This window comes from Dromaius novaehollandiae, chromosome 17 (assembly GCF_036370855.1).
Source record: "Dromaius novaehollandiae isolate bDroNov1 chromosome 17, bDroNov1.hap1, whole genome shotgun sequence".
NCBI classification, from domain to species: domain Eukaryota; kingdom Metazoa; phylum Chordata; class Aves; order Casuariiformes; family Dromaiidae; genus Dromaius; species Dromaius novaehollandiae.
The window spans coordinates 866,628-888,598 of NC_088114.1; the positions used below are offsets into that span (position 1 = coordinate 866,628).

Below are 21,971 nucleotides of genomic sequence, written 5' to 3' on the forward strand. Positions count from 1 at the left end.
CCGCTCGGCTCGGGCTTGGCGTGCGGTGCCCCCCGCTCGCGGGAGCGGCTGCGCTCGGCGCTGCGGCTCTGCGGGACGCGGGGTCGCCGCGCTGCTCCTTCCCCCGGCCCCGAACCGCGGGGCGGGTTGCGGCCGCGGCGCAGCCCGGGAGGAGCCGAGCGTTAGGGCGCCGTGACGGCCCGGCCCGGCGAGCGGCGCCCGTCGGTTCTAGCCCCGGTGCCGCCGGGCCCCGCTCCCCCCACCGCGCTCCGGGAGCGGCGGCCGCCGCCTCGACCGGCCGCGGCAGCCGGGCAGCGGGGTCCCCGCCGGCCGCCCGCGCCCGCGGAGCCGCGGCACCGCCGGCAGCGGGGCGCACCCCGAGCCGAGCCGAGCCGAGCCGAGCCGAGCCGAGCCGCGCCGCGCCGCGCCGGGCCGATCCGCGCCGAGGGGGCGGGCGGGGCGCGGGGCCGCCCGGCGCGGCGGAGCCACCTTAACGGCGAGCCCCGCCCCGGGCCGCGCGGCGCTCATTGGCGCAGCCCCGATGGCTGAAATTCATCGCTGAAATGCAAAACTTGTTGCTGCTCCGCCAGCGCCGGGTGAGAGCGAGGGAGCGCGCGAGCGGGCAGCGCGGCGGAGCCCTGCGAGCGCCCGGACGCAGCGGCGGCCCCGCGGCCCGGCCCGGCCCCGCCGCCGCCCCGCCGCCGCCGCAGCCCTGCGAGCCCCGGCCGCGGGCAGCCAGCGGCGCGCGCCCCGCGGCGGGCCGGGATGCGGCGCGCAGCTCCCGGGCGCCGGAGCCCATGAGCGGCGGCGCGCCGCCCCGTCGGCTCCCGGGCAGCGCGGCCGGCGCCGGGCGCCAGCGAGCGGCGAGGCGCCGCGGGTGAGCGGGGCGGGCGGCCGGTCCCACGGCGGGCGGCGCGGCGCCATGTGAGCGGGGCCGCCGCGCGGAGCAGCGGGACGGCGGAGCGGCGCGGCGCGGCGGCCATGCCCCTGTGAGCCGCGCAGCATGTTCGGGCTGGAGCAGTTCGAGCCGCAGATGAGCAGCCGGAGCGGCGGGCAGGGCGAGCGGGGCTTCGGCCAGCCCGGACTGAGCATGAGCTCGCACTTCAAGGCGCCGGCCTTCCCCGGCGGCGGCCCGGCGGCGGCGGTGGACCCGGCCCTGGGCGCGCTGGGCGAGCCGCCCCTCCTGGGCATGAACATGAGCCTGGCCGGGGACGCGTACGGCTTCCCGGGCCGCGGCCCCGCCGAGCTGCACGGCGGCGGCATGCAGCCGCCGGTGCACGGCTTCTTCGGCGGGCAGCAGCCGCACGGCGGCCCCGCCGGCGCCCACCACCCGCACCAGCACCACGCGCACTTCGGCGGCAGCTTCGGGCCCGACCCCGGCGCCTCCTGCGTGCACGGCGGCCGGCTCCTGGGCTACAGCGGCGCGCTGGGCGGGCAGACGGCGTTCGCCGACGGCTACGAGCACATGGCCGAGAGCCAGGGCGCCGAGGGCTTCGGGCAGCAGCGGCCCGGGAACCTGCCCGACTTCCAGCACCACAACGCCGGCGCCTCCAGCCACGCGGTGCCGGCGCCCTGCCTCCCCCTCGACCAGTCCCCCAACCGCGCCGCCTCCTTCCACGGGCTGCCCGCGGCCGGCTCCGCCGAGCCCCACGGCCTGGAGCAGCGGCGGCTTCCCGCGCAGGGCGGCGTGGACTCCCTGGAATACAATTACCCCGGCGAGGGCCCCGCCGGGCACTTCGAGCTGCCCGTCTTCTCCCCGTCGGAGCCCGAGGGGCAGCTGCCGCACTACGGCGGCGGGCGGCAGGTGCCGGCGGGCGGCAGCTTCGCGGGGGCGCCCGCCCTGCCGCGGCCGCCGGGCATGGCCGTGGCCAAGGCGCACCCGCCGCAGCAGCACGGCGTCTTCTTCGAGCGCTTCGGGGGGGCGCGGAAGATGTCGGCGAGCCTGGAGCCGGGGGCCAGCGCCCGGCACCCGCTGATGCAGCCGCAGCAGCCGCCGCCGCCGCCGCAGCCGCAGCAGCAGCCGGGCTTGCTGGCCAGACAGAGCTCCTGCCCGCCAGCCATCCCTAGGCAACAGCAAACAGAAGCCAACGCTCCCAATCCCAACTTGCAGGACAATGGGCCAATAATGCAGAACCAGCATGCACAGTTTGAATACCCTATTCACAGACTGGAGAACAGGAATATGCATCCCTACACCGACCCCGTGTTTAATATGCAGCACCCTCCTCCGCAACAGCCACCAAATCAAAGACTGCAGCACTTCGATGCCCCCTACGTGAACGTCGCCAAGAGGCCGCGGTTCGACTTCCCCGGCAACCCCGGTGCGGAGCGCTGCGCGTCCTGGGGCGGCGGCATGCACGGCCCCGCCATGGAGAGCCACCTGTCCCCGACGGCCTACCCCGGCCTGCCGGGCGAGTTCACCCCGCCGGCGCCCGAGGCCTTCGGGGGGCCGCTGCCGCACGGCGGCCCCGAGCACCCGGCGCTGGCGCAGCGCCAGAACGCGGCCCTGGTGATGAAGCAGATGGCGTCGCGCAGCCAGCAGCGCCTGCGGCCGCCCAGCCTGCAGCAGCTGGGGCACCACGGCGAGGTGGGGCCGCCCGGCGGGCTGCCCCCGCCCGCCTTCGAGCGCGACGGCGCCGGCGCCCGCGGCTTCGACCCGCCCGCGCCGCACCTGGCCCCGGAGAGCGCCTGGTTCGCGGGGCCGCCGCCGCCCGGCGACCTGCTGCCGCGGCGCATGGCGGCCCCGGGGCTGCCGGCCGAAGCCGCCCCGCACGAGCTGGGCCTGCAGCCGGGCGGCGGCGCCGTGCTCTTCCGGCCGGGCGCCGGCGCGCTGGGGCTGCAGGAGCCGCTGCGGATGGCGGGCGAGGGGCCGGCGCCGGCCCTGTCCTCGCCCGGCGTCCACCCGCCCTTCGCGCCGGCCATGGGCGGCCTCTCGCAGCTGCAGTCGCCGGGCGGCGGCGTGGCGCTGCCCAGCGCCCCCGCGGAGCGCCGCGGCCCCGCCGACTTCGCGGCCCAGCCCGGCTTCGCCTTCGCGGCGGCCGCGCGGCAGCCGGCGGCGCACGGCGCGGCGCCCGCCCTCAGCGCCTCGCCGGGCGCCTACCCGCCGCCGCCGCCCGAGTTCCCGCCGCCGCCGCCGCCGCGGCCCGCCGCCAGCAAGCTGGGCGCCCTCTCGCTGGGCTCCTTCAGCAAGCCGGCCGCCAAGGACAATGTCTTCGGGCAGAGCTGCCTGGCCGCGCTCTCCACCGCCTGCCAGAACATGATCGCCAGCCTGGGCGCCCCCAACCTCAACGTCACCTTCAACAAGAAGAGCCCGGCCGAGGCCAAGCGCAAGCTCAGCCAGGCCGAGCCCGACGCGCCGCCCGCGGCCCCCGACTACTTCCCGGCGGGGCCGCCGGCCGGGGGGGGCGGCGCCGCCAAGGCCGCGGGCCCCGCGCCGCTGCTGCCCGCCGAGAGCAGCCTCTCGCCCGGCTACGCGCTGGAGCCGGCGGCCGGCGGCGAGGGGAAGGCGGGCGGCGGGCGGGGGCGGGGCCGCCGGAAACGGGACAGCGGGCACGTGAGCCCCGGCACCTTCTTCGACAAGTTCCCGGCCGCGGAGGGCGGCGGGGCCGGCGTCAGCCCGGGGCCGGCGGCGCCGGGGGGCCCGCCGGGGGCCGCGGGCACTGAGCGCGGCGGGGGCACCCCGCACGACAAGCCGCTGACCTCGCCGTCGTGGGGCAAGGGCGGCGAGCTGCTGCTGGCGGAGCAGCCCGACCTCATGTCCTCGCTGGACAGCGGCATCCAGAGCGTGACCAAGTCGGACGGCAGTTCCCCGCACGTGGACTTTCCCGACGAGGTCAGCACCAGCTACGGCAACGAGGACGAGGTGTCGTCCAGCTCCGACAACGCCGGCTCCAAGCCCACGCGCAGCCCGCTGCTGGGCGGCTCGCCCAAGCTGCCCCGGGGGGAGCACGCCCTCCTCAACGGACAGAAGCCCCTGGCCCTCGGCCTCCTCAGTACGTCTACCTCGACCCCCGACAGCTATGGGCTCAGCACCACCGCGGGCGCCCACCCCGGCACGCCGGGCCTGGAGCAGGTGCGGACCCCCACGAGCACCTCGGCCCAGGACGAGATCCACCCGCTGGAGATCCTGCAGGCGCAGATCCAGCTCCAGCGGCAGCAGTTCAGCATCTCGGAAGACCAGCCCCTGGGGCTGAAGAGCAAAAAGGGGGAGTGCGCGGGGCAGAACGGGGACAGCGACTTGGGCAGCTGCTGCTCGGAGGGCGTCAAGGGTGCCATGAGCACCATCGACCTGGACTCCCTGATGGCGGAGCACAACTCCACCTGGTACCTGCCCGGCGAGAAGGCCCTGATGGAGGCGCAGGACGAGGACAAGCCCATGGCGCCCTGGGAGAAGCCCAAGCCCCCGAACCCCAGCAAAGAAGGTACCTCTCGCCCCGCGCGGGTCCCGGCCCACGCGGGCACCGCGGGCTGCCCTCGGCGGGGGGGGGGCGGCGGCGGCGGGGCGGCCCCGCGGGCTGCGGGCCGGGGCCGGGGCCGGGGCCGGGGCCGGGGCCGGGGCCGGGCGGAGCGGCACGAGCCGCCCGCTGCGCCGCGGGGGCCGGGGCCGCCGCTGCGGGCCGCTCCGAGCCGCCTGCGCCCCGGGAGGCGCCGGCCCCGCGGCCGCCTCTGCCGCCGGCCCCGGCCCCGCTGCGCCCCGGAGGGCGGCGGCGTGACGGCCCGCGGGTGAGGTGCTGGAGAGGAGAGGCGAGGCGAGGAGGGGGTCCCGCAGCGCCCCGACGGCGGAGGGATGTGGGGTGCAGGGAGAGGAGAGGGGTCCTGCAGAGAGCCCCCATAGACAGAGGGCTGTGGGGTGCAGGGAGAGGAGAGGGGCTCCTGGAGAGCCCCGACGGGCAGGGATGGATGTGGGGTGCAGGGATAGGGGCTCCCGCAGAGCCCCGACGGGCAGGGATGGATGTGGGGTGCAGGGATAGGGGCTCCCGCAGAGCCCCGACGGGCAGGGATGGATGTGGGGTGCAGGGATAGGGGCTCCCGCAGAGCCCCGACGGGCAGGGATGGATGTGGGGTGCGGGAGAGGGGCTCCCGCAGAGCCCCGGCCTGCTGTGCCTTACAGCATTTTCCCCCAAACTCTTACACAGATCTTCCTCAACCTCGAAAGCATATTATTAGTAATGTAGTTCCTCTGATTTCAGGTATTTGCCTGTGTGTGTTAAAACACTGGTAGTGGTGTGGTATTGAACTAAAAGGCTCTTACCATTTTTTCTTAAAGGAAAGGAAATTTAAAATCAGGTTCCCGGTCTGCGAGTATAAAACTTGCTTAGTTGACAGATGTTTAATTTCAACATTAGTTTTTGTTTTTGATCCTCCTATGTATCCAGAGGGCATCATAATTCTCTAAGCGCAGGAAAAAATATTTTAATAGAAAACACTATTATAAAAGCTGTTTAACATAAAGATGATTATAGATTCAATTGGTTTCCATTTTACCTTATCAAAGCTATATTTTCTAAGCTGCCTGCTTGTGTGTGTGAATATTACAATAGATGCACGTGCGTGTACATACTGCATGCATGCACACAGGCAATTTTTTGATGTACTATAAATCCACATGCGTATTTTACACAGTATAACTCATTATTTGTGTCTTGGAAAGCTGGCATTTTGCTACCATTAGTGTAGTTCAAAATTGTTTTCGACATGTCTGGTCTTAAAGAGCGGCTTTTTATAGCACTCTGCGTTTAGTAATTTAGCGAAGAAGGTGCTAGGAAAATCAAAGGGGAGCTAAGGTGGTTTGAAAACTCGGCGATTTCCTACCCCCAGTTCTGGTTGGCTTTCCAGCTTTGGCTTTCTGAAGCGTGAATCCTAGCCCCCACTGTTTGTCTCTTTGTTCATGTTTAATGCCCAGCTCAGGAGACTCTCGTTGGAGCGGGAGTGTTTAGCATGCACAGCAGACTCTAGGAAGCCCATCAGCATTCTCCATGCTTCACCCAGGCAAGGACATAAATTGGTTTGTTTGGGGCCCTTCTTTTCCATTTTTAAATGGAGTTGCACACAGCATCCTTCCTGGCCCCTTCTCTTTTATTGTTTCTTGTACACAACATCTAGATCTGACTGGATCAATAGCTAGTTAGCACAAATCACAGTTCCTGTCAGTTCTACCTTGGCAGGCTCGAGCACATACATACATCTCCCACAACACGCACACAGCACACACCCTCCCTCTGCCATGCATGCTCTCCCTCCCTCACACGTATGTGCACGCAGATAGGAGCCGCCACACACGCTCTGCTCTGTTCAGAAACAGGCTTTAAAAGATCTACTTCATAGATCTTAATTTCATGGATTAAAAAAAAAAATCCCAAACAGTGAATGGTGCATATATTTATTGAAAGTGTAATTTGGCTTAAAATTATGTCTGTTTTGTGTGCATGTGTCATATGGAGCATTGCTTTCCTTAGTCTCTTTAACAGCACTCCTACATTCACTTTGATCACCGCTATTCTTAGTAACATCTAGTGAAATAAGTAATTGCTTTCTGGTCGTGATAACCAAAACGTTGCTTTTAGAACGGTTCATCACTTGGAGGGAAAACCATTTAATCACCATTCCTATATAAGGATATGTTTTAGTATTTCAGAGGCTTAACATAAAATAGCGAACCAGTTTTACAACGGCGGCTAGACGCATTCATTTGGTTTTACACTTCAGTCCCTTGAAGGATCTGAAAGGACTGGTTCTTTGGATGAGGAGATCCATACAGACCAGTAGAGAATTTACTTTAACTGTTGTTGGAAGTGATAAAGATACGATAGGTGAGATAAAATAGGCTGCTCTCTTCAATTAGTAGAAATAATGTAACTTTACATTGTCCTGTCCTCGAGTGTTTGATGCTTTGTTTAATAATGGGCTTTATTTAACCTGTGATGGAGATTTTAAACCTTTTTAGTCCACTGGAATTTGTGTCAACAGTATCTGTTCCAACAGTTTCCTGTTGAACACTCGCAGGACGAATGTGCGCGTTTCCAACAGCACTCCTCTGAACCCAAGCAGTTACTGAAGGGGCTGGATAGGACGCTGGCGAGAGGAGTGTTTACCAGGGCGTGCATTTTGTAATGCCGTGTGATGTTATTCAGAGTGAAATTCGTTCCTAGACCTAACTTCCCTCACCAGCACGTATGCTTTGTCGGTGGGCTTTTTAACTGTACCTGCTGTGATGAGAATGAGAGAACGTGTTCTGTGATCTCTGCGTAATAGGGAAGCGTTAGGCTTGCACGGTTCCTCTTTGGGCTTCGGGGGCCGTGGGAGCGAGGCGGAGGGTGCTGTGGGCAGGCGACGTTTGAGCCGGTGGCGTGCCGAATTCGGCGTTCCGCCCTGCTGACGCTGTTCTGCCTCCGAGGGCGTCCGTGTGCGAGAGAGCGCCGAGGCCCCTGTTTTGCTGGGATTCTTGGAGGGGTATTTATTTATTTATTTTTATAATTGACAAGGTTTCTAAAACTCTGTAAGAAGAGTAACTTTTCAAATATTCCCTTAATACCCAGATTACTGTGGGAAACAACTTGTTTGAGTTCTAATGGCTGTTCAGATTCCTTCTAATTAATCTCTGTTTTTCTCATAGTGGTATTAAAATGATTTGCTCATAGCTAGCAATCTGTGTGACTTGGGAGTTTTAGAAGCAGATGACCACAGACAACATTAGTTCAAATACCTGTGCTGTAGGTCTGTGTAGCACCTACGCACCCGCATGATTTGACACTAGCCTTTAGCGAGTTCTGTATATGTATTCACATTTTGTTTCTGAATTTAATATTAATGCTGACTGGTCATCTCTTTCCCTGAAATACTCATTTCAGTTAAGAGTGTTTTTGTTATGTAGTTTCTTGTACTGACATGTCCTATGGGATGTGGAGGGTCGGCTTTTCTTCCCCAAAATGCATTCTAGAATTCCGCCTTTTCCTCTGCCGTGGAGCTAGAGCTGGGAGCGAGACACTCGCGTGCTGGAGCGACAGAGATTGTGTTGCCGCCCTGCACCGTAGCTCTAGGTAATAAAGAATAACTAGATCAAGTTCACTTAAAAACCCAGGACTAGTTTAATGGTTTTCGCTTTGCCTGGTTTGACTGAACGAGAACAATTTCCCCTTCACTGAAATGTTATTAGTATTCTCTAGAAACCCAGTAATTAAGTTCTAGTGGGCTTTTGTTTTTAGTTTTTAATTGGAATTTTGAAGGTCCCACACTGCAAGTGTCAGGTGAACACGTCAGTGTGTAAGGTAGATCCGTGCAGATGTTGACTGGAAAAAAATGTAAATGCACGCAGTTAGCGTGTGGCTATTGTGCTGGAGTTTGTCCACGTTCACGTGCTAGTCCGGTGCAGTATGTTTCAGTTTTTGCTTTTGTGAGTTTTTCATAATAATCCTGAACCTACCTTTTGAAAGAGCCATCAGGCCAAAACTCTTGACTAAGTGGTATGTAACATTTGTATATCAGTACCAAATATATTAACAAAGGACAAACTCGGACCAGATGCGGCTATGAGCCCTTGTTTTCTTTCTTTTCCTAGTGCATTCTGCTGTGTTATTTTAAAATACTGCTAAATTCCTTGAGAGCTTTTACCAAGGGAATGGGTTTGCTTACTGAGACTGAGTTTGTGAGATCTCTTGTGAGGTATTTCAAACACTTAAACATCGTCGAAAGCCATATATGATTTGAAATGAATTTGCACTGTAGTAAGGATGGTTAGAAATGAGTTCACTGACTAAGCTCTGCACTTCGCAGCGATGAGTCTGTGCTTCCTGATGCTGCTTTGTTTGCTTGAAAGAGCTATTTAAACTTGCACAAAGAATTTTAACAGTTACCAAAAAAAAAAAAAATACCGTTACCTTTGCCAAGAAGTTATGTGATATACTCTGCAGCTATGAAATATGCATCTTTAATAAATGATCTGGATTAGCAAGCAGGCTTACAAGGAAAGAATACTCCCACTGCAGATTGTAGGAAAGATTTCAGTGTGCATTTAGATTCAGATTTAGTATGATCTTTTAAACTTACCTGATCTGTTAAAAAAAATTGTGAGGTTGCCCTGATTGACTTAGCGTCATTTGAAAAACAGTAGTACTCTATTGTTTACTTTGACCACCTATCATTTCTACGTATCTCCTACTCAAAAATGGTCTTGTTCAGAAATGTTTGCCTTTGTTTTATAAATATTCACCAGCAATGTACGAGTAGTCCTTTACACAAATAGTAGAGCAGGCAAGAAGAACAGTTTTCCATGTCATTTACTATGGCTGTTATATCATACTAAAATGCATAATGCAGAAAGTGTGTGGATTTATTGGCATTGTAGTAACTACTGTAACCATTCTGCCTCTATCTATCCATCTATCTATCTATCTATCTATCTATTTTTGGTCTTTAGATATATCTGTTCTGCCCAGTGTGGTGGACAGAGTCTAGCTGTATTTGGATTAATAGAGATTCTTTTAACAAAGCCTGCTATTTTATGTAGCATGTTTAGTTGTGAGATTACTTGCAACGGGGATGTTTCATACATGCTTAGGATGGGAGCGTGCAAGGGGGAGACACGCGGGGATGTATTTCTTGGATTAGAGTGCTGAATCTGTTTCACATCTCTGCGTATGATATAAAAGGAGATGAATTAAACTTCGTACTTATGGGTCAAAGCAGATTTATTCTGATATGTGATATATAACACAACATGTTCTCTTCATTTTTAATGTGCAGTACCTGTTTTTCTTAGCAATGATCTAGTTGAATGATCTGTTGTAAAACAGTAATTAGTTTTTAGTAAAAAAAGTTATTGCTAGGCATTACCTACAGATACAGTTGTTTGTTATTGCTGTATGAAGCAAAGGATAAGGCATTAAACGAAAGTGTAAGCTAAAATATATATAGGCTGCTTTTCTTTCTAACAGTTGACTTCCTGCTTCTGTGATGTTCTGGGCCAGTATGAGGTTTTGGTACAGCAGAATATCTTTATGTGGCCATATAAAATTTTAGTACTAGGTGAATTACTGTACATTTTTAGTATATGGCTTTTTTGTGTGTTTGCATGAAATAGAAGTGTGAGTACAGTATCCACAGAAAGTGTAAAGCCAGTTCTAAAATGAATCTTCAGGTGGCCTAAGGTATATGTGTGCATTTTCATACAAAATTTACTCAAATATCATAAAGAGTTAAATTACATGATTCCTAGACCACATTTAGAACATCAGAAGTAACCAGTTAAATTGTGGTTGGTGGGATCATTGCCTGTTTTGTTACTAGCGTAAAATACGTCGTCTTTACCATTTTTCAGGCTGGAGTGCTTTGTATGCACGAGGCATGGATAAACTACGTCAAACTCAGAATACCTATCTATAACGGGCCTCTACTCCAGCCAGTAGCAATCATTCTGTCAAATTATTCTGTGTTTTTCATTGAAAAATCTAAGCCCTTGAAAAGAACAAAGTTTGCATCTCTAAATATATGCTTATATTCTGAGGGACATTTTTAAGATGTGAGGTTTGTTTATTTTTTGAAATACAGGATTATTCTTGCTTAATTTATTTGAGGGTCATTTTTAGGAGAGAGCTTTCATTAAAGAAATATGCTTAAAACATGACTTGCATGCAGAGTTCCTCAGCATCAGTTTTTGTGTAAGAGGCACAGAGCAGGGTATCTTACGGAAATTCAGTAGGTGAAGCGGTAGAATCTTCCAGGGAATAAAAGGTCCACCCTGACTTTCCTGATCTTGGTTAGACTGTTCAACTTTTAAAATGTTGCATAGAATTTTCTCTGTTCCATAGCTAGACCCAGTTTGGACATAGAGATAAGATGATTAACTTATGCAGTTAGAACATTGCTAATTATGAATCACCTTTTTTAATGCAAAGATTTTTTTTTTTTTTGCAAATTTAAATATATTTTTAAGGATTATGTGCCAAGTGTTCCAAAGTTGAATACTTTTAAATTTAAAGCAGAGAATTTAACAGCTGGTGGTCTAATCCATTAATTTTAACAAGCTGACTTTCTTAATACTTCAAAGAGAGCATCTTAGATGATATTGCTTTGCCTCTTCCCTCCAATACCCCTCTTCTAGTATTTATGTTCTGCTCATCTTGCAAATGACAAAAACATACATATGAGGCAATGCATTTTTTTCAGTTGGTGTAATCAGCTGTAAGTCTTGATGATCCAGAAATTTACTTCTTAAATGTTGTACTTCTTGTCTATATATTGATGCAAAAAATATTGTAGTTACCGTTTTTATAGTAGTCTTCTGCCCCTCATTTGAATAATTGTTCTGTGATGGTGCAGGGGTTATCTTAAGAGTATTTGTTTCCAGCCTTGGGTATTGCGCTTGTGCCTTTTCAGGAAACCTCATTTAAATCTAGAATGCATTCCTTGCGGAAAAAGCAGGCCTAATCCAGTGCCTGCCATTTTTAAATAAAGTTCTTCAAAGTTTTGTTTTGCATCTGTTAGACGGCGACTGTTTTATTGTAAGCGTATCTTAATGGTTTCACTCTCCAAGATGCACATCGTATCAGTCCGTAGTAGCTCCTGAAAATGAACTATTTCTTGTCTGCATGCTTCACTTTTGCTGAATCTTTAGTTGTGTAATTTATGTTTTTGGTTTTAATTTTAGCAAATCTGTCTGTGTAGTATTTTAACATAAAAATGTAGTGCGTGATATTGCACTGTCTACATTTTTAGTAGGTTTTGAGATTTGTCTAAAAAAGCTTTTTTGTTTTGGTTAGCAGAAATCTGGTTACATTTAAGTGCTATATTGATCGATTTTTGTATTAAAATAAATACGGTTTGTTTGAGATTAAACGCAGGAATAACGTATGTGTGAGCTCTGAAGAGCGACGCTGGCTTCTTCAATGCAGAACGTTGTGTTAGAGGTTGCACTGCAGCCTTTCTCTAGTGACTAGTTTACTTAAACTTTTGAGTATTTATTTTCTTTTCTGTTCGGAGTCTCTAAAAAGCTAGATAAGGAAGTAGAGTTGCTATCTTTTTTTTTTTTTTTTTTAACTCCTTAGCTTGGGTTCTGCCTGCTAGGCCTTTAGGACTTGATATCCATGATCACAGGAAAGCCTTTAATCAGTCAGTAGTTATGAGCCAGTGTTTTTATGTGGTAAAATACATATTTTCAGAGTTAAGTCTGCATTTAATTAATTTTGTGAATTAATATTCACAAAAAAAAAGAAAGAATTTGTGTTGCTAACAGAATGATCATCCTGAGGCTGAGGAAGGATAGGTAACTGAAAAAGCAGCCATTTGTAAAGTCAGGAAATTTTTAAAATATTTTATACTCTGATTAAGAATGTATTCTTGATTTAAATTGAGAATTTTAATTTGCTGTGTGAAGCAAATACACTAAAACCACCTGGAAACAGGTATATCCTTCCTTCCTCCTCTTCCTTCTCTCCCAAAATGCAGTTTAAAAAGAAGGGAGCAACTCATTGTGAAAAATATGCCTTGAAACCAGTTTGCTAGCAAAATGCAGAATTAATCTGTTAACGTAGGCGGTGAAAGTTCAGCTGCTGTCGTATCAGGTGGGAATTCTGGGGTCTCTTTCCTAAGAAAATCTTTTACTGACTTTTTTTTTTTTTTTGCATAATCTTCCTAATGACATTTTAAATCCTTTTGGTCTTGAGTAAGAGAAGTCATAAAAAGTGTGGAACGACGGGAGTTGAAAGATACCTAAAGATAAAAACAAGAAGGTGCTGTAAGGACTGGCCGGTCCCTGGGGATGCTGTGCTCTGCGCTCGCGGGTCGCGGTTGGAGGCGAAGCTCTCGGCTGTCTGCGAGGCTGGAGCAGGAGCCTGTGCGAGTGTTCCTGTCTCTTGGCTAGATGGCACAGTTGGCCAAGTCATTACCATCGCACTTATGGATACTTGGGTTTATGTTTGACTTAAATCACAGTGGAGTCTATATTAAGGCCCCACTCTATTATTATTTTTATTATTTAAGATCATATTTATTACACCATAAATTGATGCGGTGCTGTATGCTGTACTTCAGAAACCTAGAGACGTTCCCGCTGCTGAAGATTCACAGTGCGAACGGGATAAAATCGACGTGCCTGGCGGAAGGCGTTGGGCGGCCCGGCTCACCCACCGCCGCATGACGGCCCGGCCGCGGCCGTGCGCAGGGGTCGCAGCGCGGCTGCCGCCCCGCGGTGCCGAGGCCGCAGCGGGGCTTGGTGAGGGCCCCGGCTCTGCCGGCGTGCAGGGCTCCCGTGCCGCTGCAGCGCGGAGCCGGGAGCCCATGGAGGTCCTGGGCAGCCCGGCGCGTGGCAGGCTCGCACGCGGCACCGCGCTGTGCCGGGTGGGACCTGCTCCGGGATCCTCCATCTGCTGCAGTTACCAAATACATGCAAGCAGCTCACAATAAGGGGGGAGGAAGAGCTGGGAGTATCTTGTCACACTCGGTAACCTAATTTCTGCTTCAATTACAGTTTCTTCTGTTGCGTTTGGTGGGGAGAGCTGTAGAGTCATAGTGTCCTCTTCAGCGGAGTGCTTCCCTCGGCCAGAGCCAGAAAGAAAACAGTTGTGGTAGCTCTGATGCACTGTGTGGATTTAATAACCTACATAATTTTTCAAATCTGAGCAACAGAAAAATGAACTGAAACGCTGTGAGAATAGTGTGATACAAGGTGGGTTTTCACCTCCTCTAGATACCTAAGAATAGAAGAGTCGCGGGTGGCTTTTTCCTCTCTCTCTTCCGGGGAAAGGGAAGAGGAACGTCCCCCCGCCCCCTCCCCGTACCTGCACTTCTGTCATTTGAAAACAGGAGTAAGGTATCTCATTTCTTATGACTAAAACCTATAGCTGTACTGATAATGTTAGAAATAGTATGTATCTTGGACGTGTAAGACAGTTGTATAACTTTTTACGTTAAATGTTGCAGGTATTTTTCATCCGGTTTGTTAGTTTTTGTTAATTCCAAAATGTTACACTGTATACCTTTTTTTTCCCCAATCTGAAGAGTAACCCAGATTTCAGACCAAATATGATTTTGAAAGCAAGATAATAATAGAAATGTGCCTATTGTTTATATTCTACAAAAACAGAATTCCACAGTAATCATAATACAAATTACCATGATCTGTGAGACAATGATTCTGAAATACTTTAAAAATAGTAATATCATTTGAAGTGCAGCTGGTATTTTAAGACAGAACAGATTTTATCGTTGCTGGATATAGGGTCAAACATTTGCAGCAGATAATTGATTAAAAAAAAGGCAACAAAAACACAAGTACTTTTTTGAAGATAAAATCAGTATGATTTTTTGGGGGATGCTGTAATCCCTTTCTCTACCTCTAAATATAGGCATATGCTGTTCTTTTCATGATGAGAGAAACAGCCAGCATCCCAACTCCTTGTGCTCTCCATACAACTCCTTAGTTTTAGAGGCCGAGGAAAAAAAAAAAAGACTGTTCCAAATACAATTAAAGGCTCATGCTAGCTATTTTGAGATGGGAAAACTACCAAAAATAGAGAAAGAGAGAACAGCAAAACCCTTCTTCATTCTGGATCTTTTTTTTTCTAATCATTATTTTCAGTCCTTAGGAAACTTCATTCTATAAATTTTTAATTCATTGTAGCTGTCTACAAAATGGGTGTAAATTTAGATGGCTCTAAGACTGTGCTGGGAGGCTGAAGCAATGGTCACATGAAAAACTACACTGATCTCTGCAGTAGGCCTCAGTTCTTTGCTTTGTCTTCAGTTTTAAATTCTGTGCATGCAAAATAGTCCTGCATATTATATGAGAGAGAGGTATGTCCTGTAGATGAATCAAGTTAATTGATTCATTCCCGATTCATTCATGATTTTACTTTTTTAGCTGAGGTACTTACGAGAAATGAAGAAAATAATTTGCTGCTTGGAAATACACTGCTTCTCAATACTCTGGATTGTAGGGAAGAAGGTTTGTTGTAGTCTGGGCTCAAAATTCTTTTATAAGGGCTTGTGAAAGTATAGCTTGAATTTTCTTGCTGCTGGTATACTGCTATGAATCTTGCTTTTATGGGCTGACAAACATTGCTTTAAAAATGTGTTTTTTGAGCGAAAGCAATTAAGTTTTAGTCCAAATAATTACCCAAAGCCACTTGTATTTTGAGTTGTTTTTTAAACCAATTTATACAAATGATTCTGAAATATTTCAGTCACAGAAAAGAATAGATTTCAAATCTTTTCCTTGACTCAGACAGGTATGAACTCCAGGAGCTGGAAAAACATACAGTTGGAGAGAATGTGGTACAATTATGTTTTTATGTCTACCTATTAAGCATAATGAAGGGTTGGTTGCTGGCCTTAAATCTGGAAGGGGCTTAATGTAAAGCTTAAAACAGAAGTAGTTTCCTGTAATTACTGCTTTGCAGTGAGGAGTACAGCTAGGTAAAGGGAATAAAAACTATGCACTGTCCAGTTATATCACCATAACTGCTGCACTTTGTACTTCTGTTTTCAGAGATTAATTATGTTACACTAGTTGTCAGAAATAAGTTTTAAAAAGCCAGCACAGAAAAAAGATGAAGAGGTGAAGAATGTCAAATGAACAACAGGTAGAAAATACATACCTTTAACTTCTTTTGTGAGTTCTAGTATATTATTTTGAGGATCTGTTGATTTTTTAAAAATAAATACAACACCAGTATACTGATTTGGTTTTGTGTTTGCTAGAGTTTGCAATACTTAATGATAAAACTTTGAATTTAAAAAATTTTGAATTTCACGTTGGCCTTTAATTCTGTTAGATTAGGCAAACCTAGTAAAACATGGTCCAATGAGTTCTGAATCTGCTTTCGCTTTTCCTTGGAGTTTATTCTTATTGCCTTATGTAAATATATCAGGCAACCTTGATCATGGTGTCAACTGTTTAAAATTATTGTTTAGATTATATTCAGTTTCAAATTGTAGGAAACTATTTGTAATGAGAAATGAGTGTTTGTTTATGATGATAAAAATAGTTTTTCACATCCTAAATTTTGTTCTTTCATTGTATGTGATAGTAACTATTCTAGCTCAGAAAATTCCTGCGCAATTTTTCAAAGTGGTAATGCTGCACCATTTTACTATTTGTATATGCCTGCGACTCTGTCTGGAAGAAGAAGAGGGGGAAAAAGGCCCAACCTTTTCTCTTCCCTCAGGAAAAAAAACAAAACAAAACACATTCTTTTCTCCTCTCTCCCTCAAAAATTTGGCTGAACATCTTTCAGGTAGAGGTATTTTTTTCCTTCCTTATCCTACCATCTTTTAAGATGTACTGTACTTGGCTATTTCCTCCATTCTGTGGAGCTTCTCTTGGAATCTGTATTAAGGGGTTAGGTTATATTTTAAATGTTTTTGAAGACTGCTTCTGCCTTCTGCAGTGGTCTGGCCCAAATAGTAATGTGAGAAGTTCCCATTACTGAGCTGTAAAAGAATACTGTAAATGGGTTATGCAGAAAAAGCCATTTAGATAAAAATGCAATTTTCCCTTCTACATACACTGCTAAGAATTAATAGCACATTCTTTCTAAATGGGTACTTCTATATTATATTTTCACCCTAATGAAATTCTTTCCAAAACAGGAGTGTTTCATTTAAAATTTTAGAGGAAAATTGATCTGTCTTTATCCTCAGTGATCCTCCCCAGCCCCCCCCTCCCCTTAGTTAAATCTTGCTGAAGAGACTATTGTAGACGATCTTGGTGCTTTCTGGAAAATATATGTCATGTTCAAAGATGTGTGTTTCAAACAATATCACCATTTGACTCTCCTTTCCTTCCGCAGGATGTAAGTTATTGGGCATTTCTTATCCATACGATTTCGCATCTGATTTGTGCTTTTTGACTGAATGATCCATATGTCAATTGTGCTCTTACTGGCTCTGTTAGAGTACTCAGCCTGTGGCCACAAAGCAATGAAGACATTAATATGTCACTTATCAAGTCATTTTTGCGAGAAATACTGCAAAAGAGAGAACTGCAAAAACCAAAGGTTAGATGGCTTCTTTGTGGCCTCTACCTTTTTCACCTCCAGTGAGAGTTCTGGGAAATAATCTGTCATTTTAATAAACCTAAAGCAGAGATGGTGCGCTTGAATGCATTGTTATCTGATAGCACAACTTAACGTTTTGCGAAAACACAACAGTTTATCTGAAGTATCTTTCAGATTATTTTGAATAAACACCTTTTCTCTAGAAAGTACATAAATGCTTATTTAAAAAAAGAAAGAAGGAATACGGTGTGATAGTAGTGAAATGGAGGAGGAAATGGTCCTTGAAAGGCTCGATCTGCCAGAGGATGCTGCTGAGGAGCTGCTGTGGCCACTGCTGGGCTGCTCGGGGGCTGCTCGGGGGCTGTTCTGGGTCGCTGTTGCTGCAGCCCAGGCCGGCGTTCCCCGCGAAGGATATTGCCGCGGCCCTTGTGCCGTGTTGGCTTGTGAGGCAGGGATGAGAGCTGTAAATTTGTGTAGGAATTAGTCTCAGTGGGACACAGTACGTAGGAATTTTACACAGTCTGAAGGTATACACACATAGCTAATTTTGGGTGACAATAATTTCTTTTCCTCTGCTGTGTTAGTATTTTCTTGCTGTTTTCCTTTTAGAGCAATTATATCACAAACAGGCACCAATGTGTTGCTGTCATTGACTCTGGCTTCATGCAGTCATGGGTCATTAGCTCGTACATGTGAAAGCCAAGGTATTTTTTCTTCCCTCTGACAGTTTTCCCTTGGATTAGAAGGAACAGCTCTCTGATATGAGTGAGTAATGGTGATTCTTCCATTGATACAGGTATTCATAAGACAAGCAGGCACATTTTGGATATAGTAGTATTTCCAGCAAGCGTGCAATGGTCATAAACAACCAGTTTCAGGCAACAGAAAATCAAAGCATATATTCATGCTTTTTAACTATTTTGTTTTTAATAAAAGGGTTTTAATAAAACAGTGAGAACAAAACTATATTGTAGGAATAGGACTAATGGAAAGATTCCTGCTTTAAGCAGCTATTCACTGCTGAGTTGCAGTGGTAAAATGCTTTTATTAAATAAATTGTTTGGTGTCTTCTCAGTATTAGTGAAATATTACCCATGTATAAACTATACTCTTAATGATTAAGAAGTGAACAGGAGTCGATAGACCTCCAAGCCTCCACTTTCTCTCAAAATAAAAAGCCTCTTTGGCAGTATCACAGAGCAGCCTCTTGCATAGCTTCTGTGAGAAACTTGTCTTCGAGGGACTCTCTTCTTTGCTTGGGATATCCTCCAAAACACGAAATATAGGAAAAACATAAGGCTTTATATTATCAAAGCAGTTCTGATGCTTACAAAACCACTATGGAACTTGTGTCCATAGTAGTGTTTGAAAATGTGTATTTTGCACATCTCAGTTAAACCCAAAATCTGGTGGGCATATCGCAGGCACCCTGTCACTGGGGTTTGAGTGACTTCTTTGCCCAACTTTTGCTTCCCGGCTTGTGTTCAAAAGCTCTGTTCCTACTAAGCTGCAGTCAGTGAAAATACTGCTCTTGACTTAAATGTTATGTGAATGAAGTCAAATAAAGGATGAAACAGTGTTTTTGTTAGTCCACATTTGTTAGTTTGTTTAGAAAGTTGAGGAGCAGCTGCAAAGTAAACACTCTTGAAAATAATCTTAAGCATTTGTCACTTGGTTAGGTTGAGAGTCCAAATAGTCAAAATATGCCTGATCACCAGCTATGTGCATTTCACAGAAAAAAGAATAGAAATACTCAGTTTTGGTCCAGAGGCAGCTAATGTTTTGGCAAACTTTGGAATTTTTTCTTTTTGGAAGGACAGCCAAGCTTTATTCAAAACCATGTCTTTTTCAAACCCTATAGGAAGCAAATTTGTTTATGCTACAGGGCGAAAAAAAGTGCTCACTCCATTTCCTAACAGTCTTGTCATTGAAACTTGCTTTTTGCCACCTGAAGAAATTTGTAACATGGTGGGTTTGCCTTTCTGACTGTTTTGTGCATATTATTTGCAAAGAAATAAACTGTGTCAATAGCTTTTTCCCCCTACTGATTTGCAAATTACTGGGAAATGGATCACAGAATTCTTGAATTTATTATTCAAAATATATTCTCAAGCTTCTTCAGCAAATAGTTATCACTTTGTGCACTCTAAACTGGAAGCATTTGTGACTTTCAGTTTATGCTGATACATTACTTAAGTCACTTTGCATTGTTTTGCTTCCTTTCTGACTCCTAACTAAAACTGTGCTGGTTGCAAACTCTGTTTTTGAAAGGGGTATTTATAGTCAGTGAGTCTTCTGTGACTACTTACAGCAGTCTTCCAATAGTCTTCCAATCAAAAAACAGAAAAATACTATACTCTTTATTATATGGGTTACATAATAGCTATATTTTCAGTCAAAAAACCTCCCTTTTGTGATTCACTTTTTTGTGAATCACAGAAGTAGTTCAGTGCAGATTGCAAATCATGAGCTTTACAGCCAAATATGCAATTGCCTGGAAGTAACTGTTGAGAATTTAAATATTTCAGTGTAGTTATTTGCAACTTGCAATTTTTGTATTAATGGAATATTGGTTCTTGAGGTTTTGTATAGAATGAAATTTTAAAAAGCCCACAGAAATTATTGCTCGAAGTAACTCTCGAAAGCAAATATTTCTGAATAGTTATAATCTGCTTTCTCATTTTTGGTACTTGAAAATGTTTGGTATAGTGTACAGTGTCACATGAAGTATTATTGTTTATTACTCAGAAGTGCTCTGGAATCCTGATGGTTTCAGAGCCCTGTTTTGCTACAGGGCAAAACCACGTGCAGATACCGAGATCTTGATTATCTGACATTTGGTAAACATCCGTGTGCAGCGCTACCGCTCCCCCTGCTCTTCCGGTGAAAAAAATTACTGCTATGCCAGAGTCTCTAGGTCTTGTGCAGCCACTTCATTAGGAAATGTAGAACTCAGTGTCTTACAAGGAAAACAAAATAGGATGTGACTAGTCAAACTGTGGGCTGCTGTCAGACTTCTGCATTGGCCAGTCTCGGGTCCCAGGACAAAAGTGCCTGTGATGGGAAGGCTGGTGGATGGTTAACCGCGCAAAGCACGCTGCTCCGTTCCAATGTAGGTATGAATTTCTTAAGCATCACTTTTTTTTTTTTCCTGTTGGTGCTAATTGTACCTGGCAGGCATGTTGCATACTAAGTTGTGCATTTAAGCATAGGTCGTTACAGTAAAAATCTCAATGGCCATTGTTTCTATTAAAAAAAAACCCAAAAACTTCTCATCTTCAAAGCCACTGCTGTTACGATAATTTTCTCTTTGAACATGTCAGGATTCTGTCTTTGATTACATACTGGATTGTCTCTTGTCCTTGAAGCATAATAATTTTTTAGGGTAGACAGATGCATTTTTCAGTTCATCACATTTCTTCCTCCAGCCCAGGACTTCTTAAAAATGAGGCTATGTTGAAAATAGGTATTTAAGAGTATAAATGTGCAAGAAAATAACTGATTTCAATTTAAAATTTTTCTGAGAATATTTTAAATCCAATGTGAAATATAGTTTCCTTTTACAATTTGAACTTACACTTTCAAAATTCCAAACTTTTTTCTTTTTCCCCCCTCTCTTCTTTTTGCTTTTGATTGTGTAGAAATTATTATGTCAACGATTTCCTTCCACCTTTTCATTTGCTGTTTTGGCAACCTACACCTCACAAAAAGAGTAAATTATGCAATTCTACCACCACTTTATTCAGCATTGAGAAGTTTTGGAAAATAAAAGAAAAAGCAGGAGTAGAATTCTGTTACAGAGAGGAAAACTAGATTTTTCCATTTTGTATACTGTTATTCTCTGAAGATGGGAAAGCCTTAGAAAAGCAATGTGGGGAAAAAATGTGGGAGGAGGTAAGAAAAAGATTAAAAATCCATTAATAGTCATTTTTATGCTCACTGAGAGAAAGGAAAAGAGGGAAGAGTGAATTCTCATGGCCAACTTTAAAAAAACCTGAAGAATCAAATTGGTATGAAAAAAATCGTAGGTCGATCCTATTTTAATACTGCTGTTCTCTGAGCTGGCTCTGCTGTTCAGCACCGGGGGTCTTTGCCGACTGCCGGTCGGGAGGCTGCTCTGGGGGAGTGGTGGAGGCACGGCTCCGGCCGCTCCGAGCTCCCGCGAGTTTGGGGTGGTTGGTTGGTTTGAAGGTGAGACTTTGGGGTGGCTGGTTGGTTTGAAGGTGACTCGTTGGGGTGGTTGGTTGGTTTGAAGGTGGCTCCTTGGGGCTGGTTGGTTGGTTTGAAGGTGGCTCCTTGGGGCTGGTTGGTTGGTTTGAAGGTGGCCGCGGGCCTGGAACTGGAGCTCCTGCTGCACGGCTGCCGGCCCTTCCTTGCGCCTGGGCTGAGACGCGGCCCTGAGCACGGGACTGGGGTGCAGAACGTGCCAACTTCGTGGCTGCTCGTGGTCAAAGGCTTGGAAGGCAGTGTTCTGCCCTGGTGTGATATTCCTATTGAAATCAAAGGGGAGGGGGCCTTCGGCAGCTGCCGGAGAGCTCCCGGAAGGGTCCTCCCAACCTTCCCCAGACAAAATGAAAGCCGTCAGGCAGGAGCTGGGGTTCGGCCTGTCCGCCTTGTGCAGATGCCGTTGTCGAGGTCCGTGTGTGTCATCTCTTTCATTCCTGAGTGATTCTGGTGCCACCAGGGTAGTGGGAAGTAGCAGAGGAAACTGAAAGAAAATGGGGGTAGTAGAGCTGCATCAAGCACTGAACGGATTTATCCCTTGGGAAACAGATAGTCTGTAACAACGCAAGAGATCCAAACCCCAAGTGATATCTGCGGGCCCATATCTGGTAATGATTATGTCTGTGTGCACTTGCAGTAGGTCACTATAAAAATACATTGCTTAATGTATAGGTTCTTTCAGCGGGCTGAATACAAATCAATCAAAAGATAACCTCTAAATTAAGGTTTGCCTGTTTGATTTCATTCGATTAAATTCTTTGCCATAGAGTTTGTACATCC

At 48.1% G+C, this 21,971-nt stretch overlaps 1 protein-coding gene across 1 annotated transcript in view; it reads left to right on the top strand.

Moving 5' to 3' along the window:
• Window positions 1-487: 487 nt before the first annotated feature.
• MN1 (MN1 proto-oncogene, transcriptional regulator) overlaps window positions 488-21,971 on the top strand; it is a 42,830-nt gene continuing 21,346 nt past the window's right edge. The window contains exon 1 of the mRNA XM_064521856.1: window positions 488-4,400. Coding sequence (XP_064377926.1) covers window positions 983-4,400 — 3,418 coding nt within the window. The 5' untranslated portion in view covers window positions 488-982. The remainder of the gene's footprint in view (window positions 4,401-21,971) is intronic.